General features: G+C 39.0%; 1 protein-coding gene across 3 annotated transcripts in view; it reads right to left on the reverse strand.

Moving 5' to 3' along the window:
- The window catches only part of slc4a4a (solute carrier family 4 member 4a), a 74789-nt gene that overhangs the window by 14695 nt on the left and 36329 nt on the right, over nt 1–23765 (reverse strand). For all 3 annotated transcript variants that reach the window (XM_067571778.1, XM_067571771.1, XM_067571783.1), the window contains 10 exons: nt 16040–16197; nt 14996–15083; nt 13966–14120; nt 6030–6140; nt 5238–5412; nt 5013–5146; nt 4344–4618; nt 1874–1944; nt 1101–1286; nt 896–1009 (listed from right to left, as the gene is read on the reverse strand). In XM_067571778.1, coding sequence (XP_067427879.1) covers nt 896–1009; nt 1101–1286; nt 1874–1944; nt 4344–4618; nt 5013–5146; nt 5238–5412; nt 6030–6140; nt 13966–14120; nt 14996–15083; nt 16040–16197 — 1467 coding nt within the window. The remainder of the gene's footprint in view (nt 1–895; nt 1010–1100; nt 1287–1873; nt 1945–4343; nt 4619–5012; nt 5147–5237; nt 5413–6029; nt 6141–13965; nt 14121–14995; nt 15084–16039; nt 16198–23765) is intronic.

A 23765-nucleotide genomic window follows, 5' to 3' on the forward strand; every position in this document is an offset into this window, starting at 1 on the left:
TGGTGTAAACCCAGCTCTTACAGGGAGTGTTGCATTATGGGCTAGCAAGTATCTCCTGTGTTCGGTTAGATCATTTTAACCTGTAGGAGTTTCTGAAGGCTTGTTTAATGTGTTTTTCTTGCCAAGGAGGAAATAAATTCATGATGAGTGAAGCGTCTTCCAACATCTTTATTGCAGAAACAGACCAACAGTCTGTCAAGCAGCCAAGAATTACTGCTGTCACAGATGATGAGGAGCTCAAACAGACAAACGGTCTAGAAAAAATGCCAACTGTTAGAGAAAATTATTCTGATGTGTTCAAGAGCCTGACAGCAGGGAGTGTGTGTGTCTTTGTAACTGATAGACAAGACACATAAATGTAGGATTTATGTTCTGCTTTAATGAGAGTATTATACTTTTACAAGAGAGAAAACGCTTCAAGGATGAGGATTCTCTTCAGGGTTTCCAACGGGATGAGAAAAGTCTTTTTCCAAAAAACATTGTTGGAAAAGGAGCAGTCATTTCATAATCAATGTCTTATTTTCAGGCCAATATAGATCCTCAGTTTAGGGAAACTTGAGTGTGTATTAAATTTTGCAGCTTGAGCCAGTGAGAAAATACCACTGTGGTGGTTTTAGATGTTTCACCTCATAAACTGCCTTTCCCCCCCTGTTTCTAGACAGCAGTTGGTTTCAGTGCATTTCACCATAGTGTGAAATTCAACTTGCAGTGACACAAAACTTTCTAGAAAAATGTGAGCTATCGTGGTAAACAAGGCCGTGATGTGCAGGATTGTTTCTGTGCTTTTGTGACAAGAGTCTGTTGGAAGTCTTATTCAGGAAGACATGCATCAAAAGAAAATGCTCTTGGATTGTGCATTCAGTATGTGCTATTAGGGGGCAGATGAGGGACTTACCTTGAATTCAGTTGGCACAATGAGTTTAGGAGTATCGACACCGACGAGCATATCGACTCCGCAGAAGATGAGAATGGCCAGGATGATGGCAAAGTCACTGATGAGTTTCCTCACCTGGGTCAAAGAAAACACACCGATTTGATTGATTTCTTTCACAGATGGTTAAATAAGTTCATATATGCTGATGTCATGGTAGGTGACTCACAGTGGTGGGGAAGAATTGGCTGGTCTTGAACTTCTTCAGACCCATGGAGCAGGTGTAAGTGCCAAAAAACAGGATGAAGGACATGAGGGTGATATCTGGGACAAAGTCACAGGACTTCCCCACCAGCTCTCCTTTGTACTTTAAGCACTCACTTTTTGTGAGGGACGACCAGGTGGCGTTCATTGGCTGAGGCAGAGGGAACACAAGAGCATCACTATTGGTAAGATACAATTATTCTTTCATTATTCAAAGTCCTTTCAGGTGAAGTGACGTTGGAGGTCTTTAAGTAGTTTAAGTAGTTAAGTAAACACAGATAACATACTGTGTCACAGTAACCTCAAAGTGGAAACAAGTCTACTTATCTTATCAGACTATTTGCTGTTGCTTGTAACATTGTTGAAATGATAAACACTCACAACACAATTGTCTTTTTCAAGCAATTGTGTCTCAACACTGTGACTGGTATGAGATTTTTGATTTCCAAAAGTCTTTTCAAGATTGTAAAAGAATTCCAGTTGAATTAGGAACAAAGTCCTCAGAACAAAGTCTTTCGCTTTGGAAAATGTTTGATGTAAGATGGTGAGAAAAACACACTCAAGTATTTTACAGCTATGGAGCATTTAGCAGCATAAATGATGTATCACATAAACCACCAAAAAGGAAGATTTTGCAATTACAGCAAATGCCAATAAAAAAGAGAACATATTTAAAGAGTATTGAAACATTTTTTTCAGAGACAGAAGTAAAAAACAAACAAACCAGGAAACACTTACCAGACCAGTGTTGTTCCAGTACCAGACTGAAGTACCTTCCATAGGATCACCAATGATGTCTGTACTGTTCTCTGCAAAAACACAACAAAAACAAACTTTTTTAACACTGAGAATATAACCAGTCTAACAACACAGTATCGGTCTCAGTATGCATAATTAGCTGACAGCTGAGGCTGATGGCTGACAAAAGGTCTGAAACTTACGTTTTCTAAATGTAATAAATATTTTTAACCCATAAGAACCCATTACCAACCCTTATACAGCTTTATCCTTGATTTTAACTCATGAAGTCCCTAAGTGACATCTACTGAACATCCTGGTGCAGTCATGTGACAATGTGTGAATCTGTGTACCCATGACATCACTTCCAAAATGGCAGTGTGCCTGGTCAGAACTAGCTAATTTTAAAAAGCTTGTTTTTTGTTACTAAAGGTAGGTTTCAACCAATTTAACAATTCTGATGCTTTAATAAGACGTCCTGTATTACATTTAACCTGTTCTGACCACATTTCTTGAACAAATTGATATAAAACAAGTTAGGGAAATATCGTTATGACATATATGTTACATTACAGATCTTTGACGCTGAAGGTAGAATTTCAGAAATGTGTTCATTGTAGTCTGTGTCATTTCATTGTCATATTCTGCTTTGTTTGTTTGTAGACGTTGGTCGTAGCAGTCACGTTGTGAGAATTTGGTGAACAATTTTGTCTTTGGTCACCAAAGCTCCCAATCACTCGTCAGTGGACATGTCTTACTGTGATCTAGGAGCACCGTTTGGTTCGACGACCACGTTTCTCTCACAGTTTTCAACTTTGGTCCCAGACAGCCCAAAATCACAAGGTTCAAAGGAGGCTTTAGATGCACTTCCATCACTCTACTCTGTAATGTCTTTTCCAAATTTCATGGTCAAGTGTCGGACTGACAGACCAACAAACACTGTTTGGTTCTGGGGAGTCAGCCAGGAGTTCCCTGACTGACTTACTGTCTGTTAAACCAGTCTGTGTTGTTTTTTTTTGCCTTTACTAGATAGCAGGCAGTGAAGAGGCAGTGAGGAAACAAGGGGGAGAGACAGAGAGATGGGTACGACATGCGACAAAGGTCCCCAGCTGGAATCGAACCAGGGATTTTTCCGGTTACTGTATGTGGCATTCCCAGAAACCATTCGGCTACCAGGGAGCTCCACACCAGTCTGTTTTAATTATGTGTCAGCTGCTCAATCGCCAGAGTAAGCATCTGTTCTTTCCCCTTCTCTGGTATGCACTGCACTCTTTATGTGGAGCTACATGGGGAATAACAAATCTGTGTGTGTGTGTCTGTGTGTGTGTGAGATATTTTCAAAACAGCAGGGGATTACCAGTAATTCTGCCCTCTCTGTCTCTCCCATCCTCCATCAGAAAAGAAAATAAAGACGCACGTTGTGTCATATTGAAGTTTTTTTCTACTTTTTCATAATCACAATGAAATGTAATTTTTAGAACTTATTTATTTAGCTTGTTTGGATTATTGTAACAATCATACCATACAAAGTCCAACTGATTCTGCGACCTATTGACTGATATTTCCATCCATTAAAGCCACACGCTCTCGCTAATGGGTCTAAATATGACAACAACTCTACATGTTTTGAGGTATTTTACTTAAAATGATGTTCTCGTAGTTCATGACTGAGATTCTAGTTATTGGAGCAAAAGCCTAAAACCATTCACACTAAACACCAAGGAACAGTGTTATCATTGACCCTGACCTAAATTTAATTAAGTGACTAAAGTGTCTTTTTATCATTTAAGAAATATTGCCACAGTCAGACCGTTTCTCTCCCGGGCAGACACAGAGAAGTTAATATATGCTTTTATCTCCAGTAGACTGGACTATCAACACTCTCTTGTCTTGTCTAAGCTCACATTAATCCAGTTTTAAAAATCTTTACATTGGTTACCTGTCTGTCACAGCACTAATTTTAAGATTCCTTAAATCACTGAATGGCTTTTTCCCATCTTACCTGTCTGACATGGTTAAGACAGATACACCTGCTGGGTCCCTTTTACATTATCTGGCTGACGGAGAGGCAACTCTGGCCTTGTTTTTATTGTTTTTATCATAAATGCCATTTCTGCTATGAGATAATTATATAAATAATGACACCATTCCTGATACCCTGTTGTCTGAACAATAATCCCTCCTTGTATTATACACCGATTGTTTTAAATCAAATTAAGGTGGTAAAATGACACTGAATCCAGAGATAGCTATTAAACACACCTGTTTTAATATAAATACCTAATAAGAAGCCCTTAAAAATAGTGAACTGAGGAAGTTAGAGAGACTATCTCATAAAAAAAAACACTGGCTGTCCAAACCTGTGACTGTGGGTTTATCAGTGGCAATATCTTATTGGCGTCCTCGCCTCTCTGACTCACTCAGTATCTGGATCAGCTAAATACCTAAACGTTAAGAAACAGCATCTCACCTAGAACAGCAGGAGCCATGCAGAGGCAGTCGAACTGTGTGACGTAGTCCTCCTTAAAGTCAGAGTTGATGGGGTAGTGGTGAGCTAACTTGAGCATCTTCTTGAAGGCATCGTAAATGAAAATGAAGCTGATCAGACAGGAGAAGCCTTCCTCAGTGAAGCGGGTGAAGTACTGCACCAAGAAGCTAGCGTCTGTGGCCACGAGCACCAGGCAGAAGAACGCCGACCAAAGGCCGATCCACAGTCGGAACTCCATGTAGTCAAAGTTATTATCTCTGTATGACAAAAAACATACACAACCACAAGCAAATATTTAAAAATAGTCAGTGAAATTCATTTAAGTGTTTCATATGACAGAGTATAATCTGAGATTTTGAGAATTAAGACATGAAAGTAAAAGATAAAGTTGTAATTTTACAAGGAAAGGGCATTATATTACAAGAAATATTTCAGGCATAAAGTCAAAATGGAAAAAAAATGACAGACTGCTCTCACCTTTTTATTACAAGAGAATATTAAAAAGTCATAATATTATGATTATTATGACTTTGTTCTTGAAAAATTACATATTGAAAATGAAATCTCTTGTCCTAGCGGAAGCCCTAATACTCCTAATACTACCTAATTAGCAAATGGGCCTTTTGCAAACTGAGAAAATGGAGAAGAGACCTGCTGAAGTTGAAGAGCAGCCGTTCAAACACCAGAACAGGACCCGTGCTGCTGAGGATGGTGAGCGGCTGACCTGCCAGCAGACAGAAGACTCCACCAGCGATGGCTGTGCCCAGAAAACTCTCCAACACACCCTGAAGATAAAGAGGGAAAGTCAGGGAATCATTCAAAGCATAAATGGTTAACACTGTACAAACTGTAAAAAGGTTCATTTTTGTGTCTGACCTGCATGTTCTCTGTAGCGTCGCCCAGCAGCCCACCGAAGGTGATGGCGTTTGTCACAGTTCCCAGGTAAATAAACATAATGGCCGACAGGGCCTGAATGTGAAAAGCATCGGTGAAGTCACTGACGAAGAAAGGCAGTTTTCTTTTGATGTCAAGTATGAGACCTCCACAAAACCTGAAAACAGAAGCAAAAGGTGTTTAGTTTTCCAAAATATGGAATAATAAAACACAACAGGAACACTGTATGTATGTTAGGCCTGTTATTGTTCATTCTCCAGGCTCTGCATACTATGAGCTTCTTTTCAATATTTAACCAATATATATTTATTAAGAAAATAGCTATATGACTCCTCTTAGTTTACAAGACAGCATTTTATATGAAACATAACACTGAGTCAGAAGGATTGTGAAGGTACATGATTGAGATCTGAGGAACTTGACCCCCACGCTGCGTAATATTTTTAAACTCCTATTTAACCGTCAGTTGTTCAATTTCAAATACCAATTTGCTCACTAAAAGGTTAAATATGCTTGAAAGAAATACATTGTTTTTCTAAATTTCACACTTCTCATTGTCCATTACTGTATTTAAAGGTCATGTGATGATACTCAGCGTCCAGGCAAATAATTAAAGCAATCCAAATATTCTTCCTATCAAATACATAAATTAAAACACTATCGTACAGTATCTGGCCTATCTGGACAGCATTGCATGGAAAGTCTTAAGGCAAACTTTGGTAACATGTATGTCACAGCAAAATTCTGGATCTGGTTTTGTTCGTGATTTCATACCTTCCGGTCTTCTTCAGCTCGTCCCCTGTAGCGTGCCCCCCTCCTCCGTGACCTCCATCATGAGGCATATCTCCGTTCATCTGAGAGTCTCCTCCTGCATACATGTTTTTCCTAAAATACACATAAACACACAGTTTTGTTCAGTCTGGAAGGTGCAATATCTCTGATTCGCTTCTTCTGTTGATACATTTGCTGCAGCATGTAGTCGTAGCCTAATTTTTCTCGCTGTCAGTAAGACGATGTTGAAATGTGCTACCTGTGAATAAATATTAAATATCCTGATCAATCAGCGATCATATTGACAGCTGAGAGTAACAAGTTTCCAGCTTTACTAAGTTACTGCAGCTTTCTTCTGTGTGACGTGCTGACGTGCTACGGTAAGCATATTGCATCATTTCCGGTTGCCGACTGTGTCTACTGATAGCGTTGTTGCTGCTCTCATCTCAGTTGATTTTCCCATATATATCACATTACTGTGGATTAATATCTGCTGTATATTTAAACTTCCGCTAGTTTTACACAAGCACTCTCAGCGCTTTTCTCTTAACGACTTTTCTCGCTAATCGCACAAGTTGTTAGTCACTTTAGCTCTGCAGCTAGCACTAGCAGCTAACTCAAACTAAGCAGTTAGCGATGGCTTCTCTCTCTCCCTCTCGTTCTCCTGCTCTCTCTTGCTCGGTGTGCCAAATGTTTAGTTATTCCTCTGCCTCCTTTAGTGATAGTGGTAAGTGTAATAAGTGTAGTCTATTTGCAGCACTGGAGGCAAGGCTTAGTGAATTGGAAGCGCGGCTCCGCACCATGGAAAAACAATCAGCTGCTAATATAGTTAGCCAGCCCCTAGTATCCGGTGTGGGCCGACCTAGCGTAGCTCCTACTCCCCCGGTAGCTCCCGAGCAGCCGGGAAGCCAGGGCGGCTGGGTGACTGTCCGAAGGAAGCATAGCCCTAAGCAGAAGCCCACGGTTCACCACCAACCAGTTCATGTTTCTAACAGGTTCTCCCCACTCAGCGACACACCCGCTGAGAAACAAACTCTAATTATTGGCAGCTCCATAGTCAGAAACGTGAAGTTAGCGACACCAGCAGCTATAGTAAAATGTATTCCTGGGGCCAGAGCGGGCGACATTGAGTCAAATTTAAAACTGCTGGCTAAGAATAAGCGTAAATATGGTACGATTGTCATCCATGTCGGCGGCAACGACTCCCGATTACGCCAATCAGAAGTCACCAAAATTAATGTTGAGTCGGTGTGTACATTTGCTAAAACAATGTCGGACTCCGTAATTTTCTCTGGACCGCTGCCTAATCTGACCAGTGATGACATGTATAGCCGCATGTCACAATTCAACCGCTGGTTGTCGAGGTGGTGTCCAGCAAACGATGTGGGCTTCATAGATAATTGGCAGACTTTCTGGGGAAGACCTGGTCTGATTAGGAGAGACGGCATACATCCCACTTTGGATGGAGCTGCTCTCATATCCAGAAATATGGCCAAGTTTATTAGTAAACCAAAACCATGACAACCCAGAGTTGAGACCAGGAGGCAGGGCTGCAGTCCTACACGCTTCTCTGCGCTTCCATTAGAGCAGTTACCCACCCAAAACCACATAGAGACTGTGTCTGTCCCCCGACCACATAAATCAATTAAATCCAAAGTAAACAAAAGAAGAGTCATTCATGAAAATCTAGTAAAAATTAAAACCACTACTGCAATAGTACAACAAAATAAGATAATTAAATGTGGACTCTTGAACATTAGATCTCTTTCATCTAAAGCAGTTTTAGTAAACGATTTAATTTCAGATCATCGTATTGATTTATTTTCTCTCACTGAAACCTGGCTGTGTCATGAAGAATATGTCAGCCTTAATGAATCCACTCCCCCCAGTCATATTAATACTCATATTCCTCGAGACACTGGCCGAGGAAGAGGAGTTGCAGCCATTTTCAACTCAAGCCTAATCATCAACCCTAGACCTAAATTTAATTATAACTCATTCGAAAGCCTTGTTCTTAGTCTCTCTCAGCCAACCTGGAAAACTTTACAGCCAGTTCTATTTGTTATAGTGTATCGTCCTCCTGGCCCGTACTCTGAATTCCTATCTGAATTCTCAGAGTTTTTGTCGTATTTAGTCCTTAGTACAGATAAAGTAATTATAGTAGGTGATTTTAATATTCATGTGGACGTTGATAGTGACAGTCTCAGCACTGCATTTCTCTCATTATTAGACTCAATTGGCTTCTCTCAGTGTGTAAATAATCCCACTCACCGTCTTAACCACACCCTAGACCTTGTTTTGACTTATGGGATTGAAATTGAACATTTAATATTTTTTCCACAAAATCCTATTTTATCAGATCATTTTTTAATAACTTTTGAATTCCTATTACTGGATTACACACCATTAGATAAAAATGTCCTCACTAGATGTCTCTCTGATAGTGTTGTAGATAAATTTAAGGAAGCAATTCCGTCAATACTGAATTCACTGCCATGTCTCAATACTACAGAGGACTCTTATGTTAACTTTAGTCCCTCCCAAATTGATAATCTTATTGATAGTGCTGCAGGCTCACTAAGACAAACACTCGACTCCATCGCCCCCTTAAAAAAGAAGATAATAAAACGTAAGAGGTTAGCTCCATGGTTTAACTCCCAAACCCGCAAATTAAAGCAAACATCGCGAAAATTGGAAAGGATTTGGCGTTCCACCAAAGTAGAAGATTCTCGCTTAGCCTGGCAAGATAGTCTTAAAACATATAGGAAGGCCCTCTGTAATGCCAGAGCCGCCTATTACTCAGAATTAATAGAAGAGAATAAAAACTGCCCTAGGTTCCTTTTCAGCACTTTGGCCAGGCTGACAAAGAGTCATAACTCTACTGATCCATGTATTCCTATAGCTCTCAGTAGTAACGACTTTATGAGCTTCTTTAATGATAAAATTCTAACTATTAGAGACAAAATTAACCACCTCCTGCCCTCAACAGGCACCGTTCTCTCCCCAAACACAGGAACCTTGGTAACGGCAGTAAATCCTGACATATATTTGGACTGTTTTTCTCCAGTAGACTTGTCTGAACTAACTTCAATGATTTGTTCAGCTAAACCATCAACCTGTCTCTTAGACCCCATCCCAACTAGGCTGCTTAAGGAAGCCTTACCCTTAGTGAGCACTTCTTTACTAGATATGATCAATCTGTCTTTAGTAACAGGCTATGTACCACAGTCCTTTAAAGTAGCTGTTATTAAACCTCTTCTTAAGAAGCCTACTCTTGATTCAGGTGTTTTAGCCAATTATAGACCTATATCTAACCTTCCATTTCTAGCCAAGATCCTTGAGAAAGCAGTCTCTAATCAGTTATGTGACTTTCTACATAACAATAGTTTATTTGAGGATTTTCAGTCAGGATTTAGAGCGCATCATAGCACAGAAACAGCACTGGTGAAAGTCACCAATGACCTCTTAACTGCATCGGACAAAGGATTTGTCTCTATACTTGTCCTGTTAGATCTTAGTGCTGCATTCGACACAATTGACCATCAAATCCTTTTGCAGAGACTGGAACATTTAATTGGCATTAAAGGAACTGCATTAAGCTGGTTTAAGTCCTATTTATCAGACCGATTTCAGTTTGTACATGTGAATGATGAATCCTCCGTGAAGGCAAAAGTTAGACACGGAGTTCCACAAGGTTCTGTACTTGGACCAATTCTATTCACCTTATATATGCTTCCTTTAGGTAATATTATTAGGAAACACTCCATAAATTTTCATTGTTACGCAGATGATACCCAATTATATTTATCAGTGAAGCCAGATGAACCCAATCAGTTAAACAAACTCCAAACATGCCTTAACGACATAAAGACCTGGATGACCTGCAATTTTCTACTACTAAATTCAGATAAAACTGAAGTTATTGTGCTTGGCCCTAAACACCTTAGAAACACATTATCTAATGATAAAGCTGCTCTGGATGGCATTACCCTGGCCTCCAGCACCACCGTAAGGAATCTGGGAGTTATCTTTGATCAGGATATGTCCTTTAACTCCCACATAAATCAAATTTCAAGGACTGCCTTTTTCCACTTACGTAATATCACAAAAATCAGGCACATCCTGTCCCTAAAAGATGCAGAAAAACTAGTTCACGCATTTGTTACTTCTAGGCTGGATTATTGCAATTCCTTATTATCAGGCTGCCCTAACAAGTCTCTAAAGACTCTCCAGCTGGTCCAGAATGCAGCTGCACGTGTATTGACTAAAACTAGAAAAAGAGACCACATTTCTCCCATTTTAGCTTCACTACATTGGCTTCCTGTAAAATCTAGAATAGAATTTAAAATCCTTCTCCTAACTTACAAAGCCCTTAATGGTCAGGCACCATCATATCTTGAAGAGCTCATAATACCGTATTATCCCACTAGAACACTGCGCTCCCAGTATGCAGGCTTACTGGTGGTCCCTACAGTCTTTAAAAGTAGAATGGGAGGCAGAGCCTTCAGCTATCAGGCTCCTCTTCTATGGAACCATCTACCGGATTCAGTCCGGGGTGCAGACACCCTCTCTATGTTTAAGAGTAGGCTTAAAACTTTCCTTTTTGATAAAGCTTATAGTTAGGGCCGACCAGGCTCGCCTTGGATCAGCCCTTAGTTATGCTGCTATAGGCCTAGACTACTGGGGGACTTCCCATGATGCACTGAGCTCCTCTCTCCTCCTCCTCCTCTCCATCTGTATGCATTCATGTAACATCAATGCATGTCACTAACTTTGCTTCTTCCCCAGAGTTTTTTTTTTGTGCTTTCTCATCTCACAGAAAAACCTGACTCCCGGGCCGAACCTTCGCGGTCCTTCACAGTCCTGATGGCATCCTTCCCTGTCTATTGATGCTTGTGCTTGTTGTTGTTGTTGTTGTGATTGTTTTTCTTCTGTCCCCCCTCCCCCTTTCCCTCTCTCTTTCTCTCTCTCAACCCAACCGGTCAAAGCAGATGGCCGCCCACCAAGAGCCGGGGTCTGCTTGAGGTTTCTACCCGTTAAAGGGGAGTTTTTCCTTACCGCTGTCGCCAAGTGCTTGCTCATGGGGGAATTGTTGGGTCTCTGTAAATTAAAGAGTACGGTCTTGACCTGCTCTATGTGAAAAGTGCCTTGAGATGACTTCTGTTGTGATATGGCGCTATATAAATAAAGATTGATTGATTGATTGATTAAATAAAATCCCCTCTGAGCTCCTCTGCCGCTCTTTCATAATTTAACACTGTGCTGTAACACCTGAACACCCCCTCAGTGATTCTGCAACTCTTGCTTTTCTATAAAATAATCTACTTACTGCACACACAGCATTCAGAGCAGGCACAGATCTGTGGCTTCTTACATGTTTAATGCAAGATGTGCCTGCACTCTCTCTCTCTCTATCTCTCTCTGTTTTATCAATTTTCATTTCTATTTTTTACCACAAAGTCGTTCTTAAATGTACTGTTGCATTGATTGTGTGCTCACTAATTGTTGAATCCTCCGTACAGTTTGATTAACGTTGCTTCTAAGGCTTGATGCTTCTCTACCTACAACTGGTTAAAATATGACACTCATAACACATGTATAAGTGCATGGATGGCACACATGAGTTCAATGTGCTGTGTCAGTTAAAGCATGTGTGTGTGTTTTCATGCAATGTTTCCTCTGTGTGTGTGTGTGTGTGTATGTGTGAAGGATAAATGGGTTAATAAATGACCAGAAGACTACAGTAATTTACAGCCTGAGGTCTCTGTAGAATCAGTGAATACTTGTGGTTGCTGTCACTTTTTATAGCCCTCATAAATATTTTAAAAATAATTTGGCATGCCAGTGACACAAACTGAAACAATTTCTGTATTTTCTTAAAAATCAAATTGAAGATGGTTGAAATTAGTAAAATGTCGTCTGATTTTCTGAAATATATGTAATCATATCATACATAAAATAATTTATATAGTATTCATTGCACGTTACATAAGATAAAACTCTTCACATGTAAAATTTGTGAACATGTAAACAAAAACTTCTGCAACAGGAAGTCATTTTGTTAGTTTTTTCAAATATAAAATAGAATTTTTGAGGGGTCATGAATTTAAACAACAGAATTTTATAAAATATAAACATGATCTAGCTCAGGGGTCCTCTGGCCCAGCTCCCTGTCGCTTAGAAACAAAATATCAATAAATAATGGCTATTTAATTTTAATTTATTTTATTTTATTTAGTTAGTTTATTTTAATGTAATAGTTGTTATTTTGGAGAGTTAGGTGATGTTGTAATATAAAAATAAAACGTTTTAATATTTTGTCGATCGAAATATACGTCACCTGCCGGGGCTGTTGCCGGGCAACAGGCAAGTGCATTTTTTGAGCGGTCTACCCCCAGTAAGCTAACGATGGAAAAATCCAAAAAAAGAAAGATTTCTGATGAAAATAGAACTTTTAATGCTTCATGGACAGATTTATTTGCTTTTACTGTTGACGAGAATGGTTCACCTGTTTGTGTTACACTTGATGTATTACACCCAAGCGGCAACGTCCAGGGCTGGAAAATGAAGCCAATGCGGAAGTGCCAAAAACTGCAGTTCCTTGAATGACCACTTGACTCCAAAAGCAGGTCATTCCCCATAGACCCCCATGTTAAAATGCCCAACTTTACAGCAGAAATAAACATGTTTACAGCCTGGTATAAAAGCTAATTTCTCCTTTCATGACAACTGTACGGGGGGGTGAATTTTTTTATAACTCACTCGTTTAAATTTTATTAAGCCGTAAAGTTATGCATAATGAAGGACATGGCTGCTTTGAGTAACAGGTCTGCCAGCCGCTAGGTGGCTTGTTTCAGCCATTCGGCCCGCCTCTTTGCCCATTTTTGATTGGCTGGACCGCCAAGATGGCGACGGCTGGAGCGGCTCACTTTGAGCTTCAAAACCGCTCTTCAGAAACCAACGGGTGACGTCACCGTAACTACATCCATATTTTTATACAGTCTATGATTACACCTGATTTTTTAACATGCTGCTTCTGATATCCTTTGAGGTACATCGTACATCCACACAGGTTGGAGTTTTGCATAACAAACCTTAAAACTATCTTAATGACCTGTAAGGCAGATTTATGATTAAAAATACTCCTGACTTTAATGACAGTGCTGAGCATATCACTATTATATCTGCAAAATATAAAATTCTTTAAAAAAAACTTTTAAAAAAAGCATTGTATATATGGCAGAATAGACACAAGAACTCCTAAAAATGTGTGTTACCTAAACTAAAGCATTTAGTCAGTCTGTAATGGCGTACAGGTTGTCCATAACATAGTTGACAAACTAACTAACAAAAATATGTTTTCCCTTAAAATATCAAAAAAGTTGTTAATGCTGAATGAATGAATATTCTAACTTAAACCACTGAAAACAAAATACATTTGTGTGTTTTTGTTTATGTGAAATATGTACCTCTAATTAGATATTCACTCATAAGTGTAATGTAACTATAAGTGGTGTAATCGTCATTTTAGGGATCGAACAGATTTTGCGGCTCCAGGTGGGTTTTATTTGGTGGGAAATGGGCTCAAATGGCTCTTTGTATGCTGAAGGTCGCTGACCCCTGATCTAGATCATATAATCATGATACAATTACACTGAAAATTGGTAAATGGTTAGATTATCGCTATAGAAGACAACTGAAGGGACACACACAGCCTTGCAAAAGCTGCAACGGTAGGTCAATTAATCGATTCGTTGATGGATAGAAAATTTATTGGCAACTATTTTGATAATTCAATAAACATTTTAGTCCCTTATTTTAAGCAAAAATGCCAGAAAAATTCCTGGTTTCAGCTTTTAAGATGTGATGATTTAATGTTTTTCTCTGTCATACATGATCGTTATCATTGTTTGTTGCATTGTTAATTATGTTTTTAGACCTTTTGTCAGAGGAGGGGAGAGACTTCGGAGGCTCTATCCTGATGGTGGGGTCCCATTCACCAGGAGGAAGCACAATCACCTCATCCAGGAACTCATCGATACCAGCCAGCAGATCCTGTCTGTCCTTGGCCTTATACGCAATGTCATGGAAGACCTGGACAAAGACAGAGAAGGACGTGGCATTCGAGTGTGAGAGAGACCTGTCAAAGCTCGCAGTGTCACCAGGCAGCGAACTGTGATATCAGATCTGCTGATTAATAGATGAGGAAGAGAGTGAGATCCCACACACACATTTGACAACATAAACATCACAAATCCAGGTGTAAGTGCACCCATGAAGCAAAGAATATATATTTACCCAGAGAGACAGAGATGCATTTCATAAATAAAATATGAATGCAATGCAGCATCAACTCACACACGCTGTACGTCTCTTAATTTCTTTCATGAGCTACTGATCACTTTGAACTTTTTTTGTTTACATAAATACTAATTCATACTCTGTATTGGAAAAATATGGTAAAAACTAAAAATGTTGATACTCATAAATACATCCTAAAAATTATTTCTTTCCCACAGGAGAACTCCAAGAATTTGAGGAAGTATTCCAGATGATTTACTACACTTTTAGCACATCTTTACTTTATTCAAAAACTGTGGAATGATCTTCAATTTTACCAGTTTGTAAAGAAGTAGTGAAGTAAATAAGATTGTCAGCCTACAGATGGTGGACAAAATAACATGAACACTTACAGTATTATGCAATCCAACAAAACTTCATAAAAAAACCCTTTAAAATGCTATTGTATTGAATCAACTACTCACTGTCAACAAAAATCAAACATTATAAGCTTCACACAGGTAGTCTTACTCCCTGTATTTGGCGAAGGGTAGCACGGTAAGTGAGACATTTACTGTCAAAACTCAGTGAAAGTGATCTGTCAGGTTAAATGAAAGGTCTAATTTTGATGTGTGTATCAGAGACTCGCCGTCAGCATTAAAATAAAACGCAGATGAAATGTGTCTCACCTCATCTGACATCAGGGTAGCGATGGCTCTACCTATCTCATGGTACGACTTGGCTTTACCTTTGGGTCCGAGCAGGATGAATAAAAATCTGCAAATTAAAAAAAAACAAAACAAAAAGAAAAGAAAAATAAATAAACCTTTATATATTTACACCTGCAGAGGAGACCTGGATGTTGAGATAAATAATGTTCTTGCATGGATTTATGTGCATAATGGGCAAAACTACCCAGTAAATTTTCTTTTTTTTTCCTGAAATACAACTCTCTGTAACCATAACTGTCAGTAATGAATAATGAAATTAAGAAAAGTACACAATTTTACAGTAATACATTCTGTTAAAGTGGCTGGTTTGGTCATGTGAAGTTTGTACAGAAAGCAGCTGTGTTCTTCACAGATTTTTAAAATATATGGACACATTTACTAAAGTTAACTAAGCACGCAGACATGACGTCACTCTGTTTTGACTGCAGTGCAGCTGCTGAATATACATTCCAGCCATTCAAATACCTTAGAAATGTTTCTACAAGCTTCATTATAACAATACAACCTTAAAGGGAGTTGTTTAGCCTGAGTACGGCCATAACAGTGACGCATTAGATACGTCTACAGCACAGAGGAGTTACTAATTCATGTGTGCTGCTTGAAAAGTTGCCTCCATTGTAATAATCAAGTGTAAGAATAAAGAATAACAGAAAATAAACTTGCTCCTTTCTCCTTGGTTACCACAACACTGGACATATAACAAACAAAAAGAAACCAGTTCAGCGAAGCTACTGTGGTGTTTCTCCCTCAGTAGCCAGAACACAAACAGGAGTTGGACACATTAAAACCTGTATGATCTATTCCAATCTTTTAAAGTATTTTTCCAGAGTTTGTAGAGTAACATCTGTCATGTTATAAAACCTTATAATGTTATGTAAGATTTTACTTAGGTAACTTTAACTCCTGACTCATGGCAACTTCTGGACTGACACCTTCTTTCTACATTGAAAATTTAGCTCCTATTTAAAAAATTCCAGGAGTAAGAACATGAATCTCAGCCACCTTGTGGGAACAGGGACTTCTGTTAAGGCTCCCAGCATCACAGCTTGCTGCAGACGAACAAATGCCACAAACGGTGCGTCTAAGAAGTCCACCTCCCCCACCAGCACGTTGGAGGCTTCGGCGTCTCTGGGCAACTTCTTCATGAACTTGTTCCTCAGCTAAAAGTACAAAAGAGAACAGGAGGAGACGTTAAATGCTACGTTCACACCATCAACCTGCCTTGTATGACGCAGTCTGAATTAGACGACCTATATCAAACAGGACAATCCCATTCAGCTTAAATACCAAACCAGGAGGCTCCCCTTGTATCTACATAATTAAAGATTGTCAGTCAAAATACTCTTTGTCTTCACAGACAGACCGCGAAACTGCTTCAGAGGTGTTTTAACAACTTCTGTGTCAACTCTCTTTTTGTCTGCTGTGATCTCTGGTGAGCTAACAGTGTAAATGTAATAAACCGTATAAACCCAATGAATTAAGCTCTAATGGTAGATAGAAAACAACTAAAAACGCACTAATTTTACCTGCAGCCGTCTGATAGTATGGCAATGACGATTAAAGGACCATACCAGTGTTTTTACATGTTTTACGTTATTTTAAATGTTTTTTACATTATATTGAGAATATTACTTAATATTTTTTCATGGTGGCTGCAATGTATTTCTTCTTTCTTTTTTAAAATTAATGAAAGCACGTTTTTGGTCTTTTGATAATGGTGTGAAAATTTTGAAGATGGCTTCCATGCTCCAAAATAATTTCTCCACATAAAGCTGGAATCTTTGCAGAGTGCTGTAGTTTCCTAGTGTGTTTGAAGTTGTGTTTATGTTTTGTTATATTGCAGTGCTGTGTTAAAAAGATCTTTAAAAGATAATTAAAAAAGGTACGACCCACACTGTTTGGTCTGACGACAGGAACACGAGTATTTTCATGACAAAACAGCAATGAAATTACATTGTAAACCAAAACCTCAAACCTGTGCATCAGATGAGGGCAACACATTTTCTGTTGTAGCTGTGGTATTTATCTTACATGTTATTATTAAAATATTATCAAGATGGTTTGATCTGTACATCAGTTTATACTCCAGATATTGCCGGAGCAGACCTTAAGACTCATGGTATATCATACCAGGTATGGTCACTGGTCACCTCTGTCCTCAGAGGAGACAATTCATGACTTTAAGTGAAATTCAAACTGTTTCTTGAACACCAGCAGCCACACCGTAATGTCCAGAGAAAACACAGTTCCTCAGCATGGGTAGTGAACATCTTGATGTCATGTAAAAGGATTTGAGGTTTACATTTTTGAAACTCTTAAAGCAATATTTTTTTAAAATGCCCTTCAGTTGCTAACGATCTCTGCCCATTCATACACCTCTGGTTGAACACTCGATCGCTTGTTCTGAAGTTCCTTTCAGTTTTCTGTGGTTTCAAGGTGCTGTTATCACACTCTTCTATCACAATGCACTTCATGCCACACTCGCTTCATTAGTTGTTCCCCATGATAACAAAGGGGGCATGCTTATTGTATGTGCAGCTTGAGATTGTTAATAAATCAAACTTCAAAGACAATGAATTATAACCATTTAGATAAGATAATCATGGAAAACCATTGTGTTAGATATTAACTTTGAGAACAGCAGAGATCCCACAGAAAACATTTACCAAGACGCAGCCAGTGACGTTTCACAGGACCTCTGTGTCCTGGATTATGTTTTACATCAATCTCAGTTTGGGTTTAAATTATTTTCTTCAACATCTCTTAACATATAACACGTAAGACTTGTATTTGAAGTTCAATGTTCTGAATTGGTTAATTGACCCTAACCCAGATATTATGTCTACTGACAATGTTCTTACCCTCTCTTGCATAAGACTGAGTATCAAAAAGATTTAAATGCAACACCCTGTAATCGCCTCAGCCGTCCATTCACAAGAACTACGCCAAAAAGGCTACGCAACCATTAGTTGACTGCTGTTCAAGTAAAGTAAATAAAGGTTCTTATTGCATTTCATCACAACCACAGATTGTTCCCCAAAAAGAGATCATCATCGTATCAGCATAACATTTATTTTTGCCTTACCACTCATATGATGGAATGGTGCAAAAAAGGAAAACTGGTAGAACCACAGGAGTAAAAATCACTGACTAAATTTCCAAAGTGTTTTATTATTATGTTGTCAAATTAGTGGGAGGATTAAATGCACTTTTATGGGTTGAGACTGTTTTCAGAAACTCTTGTGGATAATGTAAAAGAGACATAGAGCCATCCAGCTAAATCAAAGCTCTCAGAACTTAATACGTGAAAAGTTGACATTTTGGAGGTTTTTACTTACATTCTGACAGGCTCCACTGGCCCATTACACAGTAAGTAGAGTTGTTTCATTGTCTACAAGAATTGATAACAACATCAAGGAGATTCTATAATGACCTTCATCACCTCTGCTCTACCCTATTAATATGGAAGCCAAGAGCAGCTGTGCTTGCAATTATTTTTTTAATGCCATTGTCTCGAGATAACAAAGCTAGTTTTCTCCTGATAACGGGTTGATTTATCTCATTATCTTGAGAAAACAAAAGACCAATTTCTCAAGATAACGAGATCATTTATCACAAGAGAACAACTTTTTCCTTGCTGCTGGCTCATTTTGGTCAGTATGAACATGAATATTAACTGGCACTTTGCATGTCATCCCTCCATGCATTGTTCATTATGTTGAACCAATGCTACATCTATAATAGTGCACTCATAATAATTATTACAAAATTGCTGTCACAAAAGAGCACCCATGGAAGAAGAGATATGCACTCAGTGGTGGCACATCTCACTAACTACACAGTCCTATAGCCAGAAGTCAGACTACATAGCAGAATCTCTGATACTTAAAAAATACTTAGACTAATGGGTGCTTCCATGACAAAATAATATGCATTGTTATATTTTCATTAGCTTAAATTATTATTGATATGATAAAAGCATCTAAATTGTTAGTGGTGTAAACTGAACCATCATGATAGCCAATGGAGTAGGCTGCTTCAGCATGCATGCCACTCCTTTTCGCTGATAAACACACATAATAAGAGGAAACGACCTTTTGTTTTCTTGTGGTAACCGGTTGATTATCTTGTTACCTCGAGATAACAAAATAATTAACTTGTGATCTTGAGATAACAGCTGCCCCTCAGCAGGCTTCTGGAAAGCCAGCCAATCAGAACAGAGTGGGCTCATCGGGAGGGGGGACCTTAAAGAGACAAAGCTAAGACTGCCTGTTAGAGACAGAGGCTGAACTGAGGGGCTGCATAAAGTGCCGGGATAAGATAAATAAGGAGTTTTTTTTTGTACTGTGAATCATGCAATGCTAATGTAGTGGAGTCCCAGAATAAAAAATATATAGAACTGGAAATGAGCATAATAGGTCCCCTTTAAATACAACAAGGAAAGAAAATAAATCAAAATGGAGACTGGCTATCTGTCTCCCACTCATCACCATGCCCGCCATATCCAGATCATGTAGTGGCATGATCACTGCCGTCAACCTTTCAGGGTTGATATCCCATAAACTTGTGACCTTCCACTGGCGAGATCCAAATAGATCCAATCAGAGGCTGTTGAGCCTTCTTGGCAAAGAGTTTGTCTGTCAATGATTGAGTCGAGAGGTTAAACCTGCGTAACTGTAAACCCTGACCTGTGTCCGACCACCGCTAATCCACATCACACTGCTCCTGTAAACTATAGCTGACCCTATTTGATTGTAAACTGGCATGATGCACAAATTCAATTATCTCAGACATGAAATATGATTAGTTCATTTGTTTTTTGTTTTGTTTTTTTTGGTTGGCACATGAGAACTTAAAACTGAGTTAATGAATGACTTTCCTCGTCTTTTACATTTGTTAACTCTTCACCTGCCTTTTCACCCTCTACAAGATCTGTTCAGACAAATGACAAAAAAATGTAATTTTCTAATATAATCTAATTTGGCAAAGTATTCCAAACAAAAAAACAAAAAAACAACTTAATTTTAAACTTTTTATTTAACCTTTAGAAAAACCAAACGCCTAAGTGAGATGACATACGAGGCCAGACGGATTTTTACATTTTGGATTTTGGATATTGAACAAAAATGTCTGTACATGTCGGGCTTTATGGACAAAAAGTATTTTTGTTATCTTTTGCCCCTTTTTTTATTCTAAAACTATAGAGAGCTGAGGCCAGGTGTGATGTGATTAAAACTGTTTTTTTTTCTTGTTAGTCTGGCAGTGGTGTTTGTGGCAACATAAAGACACATTGCTGTTGAATTTTGAAAATCTTTTTTTTATGCTTTGAGCACCACAAACTAAATTCCATTCATTCCGATTACGTTGGGATGGGAGCAAAAAACTCAAAGATAGATGTCTTAAAACTTGGACAACAAAAACTATCTGCATGGCTAGAAACCATAATAAAATGTGCTACAAAATATTTGTATATTGTTTGTCATTTGGATAATTTGACCCTTTAAAGTCGAAACCACTACAGATGGTGAAAAACACCTATAAAATGAGACTTCAAGTAGTTTGATGGGAAAACTGAGAATAGGCAAGTCTCTGAGTCTTATGCATACATTATTAAACTCATCACGAAATAGATAAGCTCATTAACTATAGAACACAGTGTAGGCCTTCTGGACAGTCCAACACTCCAATTATGCCAATGTTGTAATGCACATGAGCTTTATAGTGTTCATAATTCAGCTATGCACTTCATCTTATTCCAGTCTTTAAATGTGGATCTGCCCGGCTCATATCTTCATTTCTATCTTATCTCAATCGTTAAGCTCTAACTTTTCAAACATGAAGCCAGTGTGAGAACGATCAGTGCATGTCAGCCCACAGAGGAAACGTCTGAATGGTATTTATAGGCTGAGTGGGTGTAGAAGCGCTTCAGTTCAGGAGATGCTCTTCCTGTCTAGCTGTCTTTTTCCTACTCTATCTGTCCCACAGGAAGACTAACTGGATCGGTCTGACCTAATTCTCCTCTCACAGAGGCATGGTCTGGGATGAGAGCATATGAACCAATGGCTGCTGTAAACTGTGGTAATCTAACTATTCAACTATTAGACTCAATGGAGTTTACAGTATGATGTCTCCATTCTGAAAAAGATCAGTGCACGGAGAATAGTTGATGGGCATGTGCAGCAATTACAGTGTAACTGGGTAAAACAGCAGCTTTCTTCAAAAGAAAGTGATTTGTAAATGAATGCGTTTTGCTGTAATTCAATTTCAATTCAAAAGTCATAAATCCAATAAACTAAATGGGAATTACAGAATTAATGGGAATTGTATGGTGAACAAAGTCTATTCACAAGCATTACTAAAAATATTTTGTGCATTTTATCCCAGCAGAAGTGCTGCAACATCACATCTGACCAACTATGAAGTACATACTTAAATAACTTTATCAATACGACACTGTCCAGTCACATTCCTATAAATCTTAAATCTACAGCTCCCATTTTTTTTCTTTGATCCACTCAACAAAACTGGACTGGGAGATGTTGTGGGATATAGAGCTACAGTAATCTGCTGCATTGTAGTAAAGCAGGCGATGCACTCTGCAGGTGGTTGATGTCGTGGTATTCTTGCAGAAACAGACACTCGCATATAAGCAAGATGGATAAGATAGTGTGAACCATACAGTTACCAGAGGGCGAAGGAGAAGTAAAGATGCTGCAAATTCAGAAAATTCAGGAAATTCAATGAGAAAATGAGAAAAAAACTCACATTGATATCTTCTCTAGGTGTGACAGTAAAAGTAATGTAGTGGAAATGGACTGGAAAAGATTGGGAGAGTACAGGAGAGTGTTTTGGTGTGTACTTTCCATTATAAATTAATCATTAATTTTATCTTTCTCACCTTGCTCGCCCTTTCTCTGTTATTCATTATACCCAAATTCTTAGTCTAACAATTGTCCTCACGGCAGTCTCCTCCTGCTCCAAAAGCTCCACACTGACCATTAAAGGAAAAGTTTATTCGGTTTTTCGACAGACTTAACAAACTGCTAAGCGGAGCAGAGATTTTACATAAGCAAGCAGAATATAGTTTTACAGACTTGCCTGTAGCAGGTTCAGAGCAGCTGCAGCAGACTGAGTGATGACAGAAGAGGTTGGAACAATGTACTTTAGACAATGTTATCTCTGCTCTGAGCTCAGTCTGCTCAGACTGGTTTCTTCAGCTCTGCAGTTGATGAAGCTGCATCTGGTTGCAAAGGTGAATGTAAGCCTCGCAATGCCAGCCTTAGATTATGTAATCATGTTCTACTACCTGGCTTGAAAGGCATTTTGTTTAGCACCTTCCAGCACTTTTAAAGTTCAGTAATTAATACAATATATATTGTATGACCAAAGCGTAAAAAGGACACGTTTTATTACTTTTGGGAAGAGCCATTTCCCTGTTTACAGTGTTTGTGCTAAGCTAACCTAACTGGCTGGTGATGGTAGCTTCATATCTACCGCACAGATATGAGAGTGGCATCGATCTTATCTTACTCTCAGCAAAATAAACAAATAGCATTTTTCCCAAACTTGAGGTCATGACCCAAAGTGGGCCATGGACCTGTTTTTATTTGGTCATCAATTGGCAGAGTAAAATGCATGTTATGACGCTATGATATGTGAATTCATTTTCCTAATTAAAATAGAAGAGTGTTCTGTTCAGCTCAGATGCTGTGTGCAGGGCTGTTTACCATTTTTCCTGTGCAAAGAGACTTTCAGGAGATTGACATTAGCCTGCAAATCGGAGAGGAAATACAGTTAGCTAGCTAGTCATAAACTTGTTTATTTTGTAATGTCACTTTTCACAAGGTTCTCCCATATTTGCTTATTTACCAAACTGGCTTCGTATTGCGGCGTCAGCCAACGCCACGCGGCAATCATGCACGACATTCTGTCCCCGGCTCATGGGCTTGTCCCTAATGTGAATTAGGCAACAAAGTGCATTTATTCAACATTGTTTTTACAGTGGAAGAGGCAGTTATGTGTGGGTTACATTTGTATTAGTTAAGTGCAACTGTGTATCAGTTTCCATGCCGCACAAAAGTCAGACATTATGTGTGTGTGTGACTAATGTAGTGGTGACGAGTGAGAGTGGTGACTTTTAATGATAATATCCTCTCTCTCATCTACCAGGCATTCAAAGGGAACAGAGCAGCACTGAGGGCATCATACCAAGTTAGCCTCCACTTTGCCAAGGTCAAGAAGCCCCATTCCATTGAAGGGCAGCTGATAAAACCATGTTTAACTATGTGTCCCTCTCTCTCTTGGGTGAGGAAGCCCACTCTCAAATAACACCGTTGCAACCAGAATCAAGGACATGGCGGCGGACGTTCAGAAGTCAGTTACAGCGGAAAGATGCAGCTAGATGAGTCTGTTGATGTTGCTGGGATTCCCCAGTTAATGGTCTTTGCCAGATACACCAGTAGTAAGGAAATCAAGGAGGAGCTCCTGTTCTGTAACTGGCTGCACACAACAACGACGTGAGAGGATATTTTCAGAGTGGTGGACAAAAATTTGAAAGATCTCAAACTGGAATGGATTAACTACATTGGAATTTGCACAGATGGCGCCAGGAGCATGACTGGGTGAAGGCTGGTTTTGTGGCTCATATTCATAGAGTGGTTCCAAATGTGAAGTTGACACATTGCATCACCCACAGGGAAGCAAAACATTACAGTGTGACCTACGAGAG

This window comes from Thunnus thynnus, chromosome 2, assembly GCF_963924715.1.
Source record: "Thunnus thynnus chromosome 2, fThuThy2.1, whole genome shotgun sequence".
NCBI classification, from domain to species: Eukaryota; Metazoa; Chordata; class Actinopteri; order Scombriformes; family Scombridae; genus Thunnus; species Thunnus thynnus.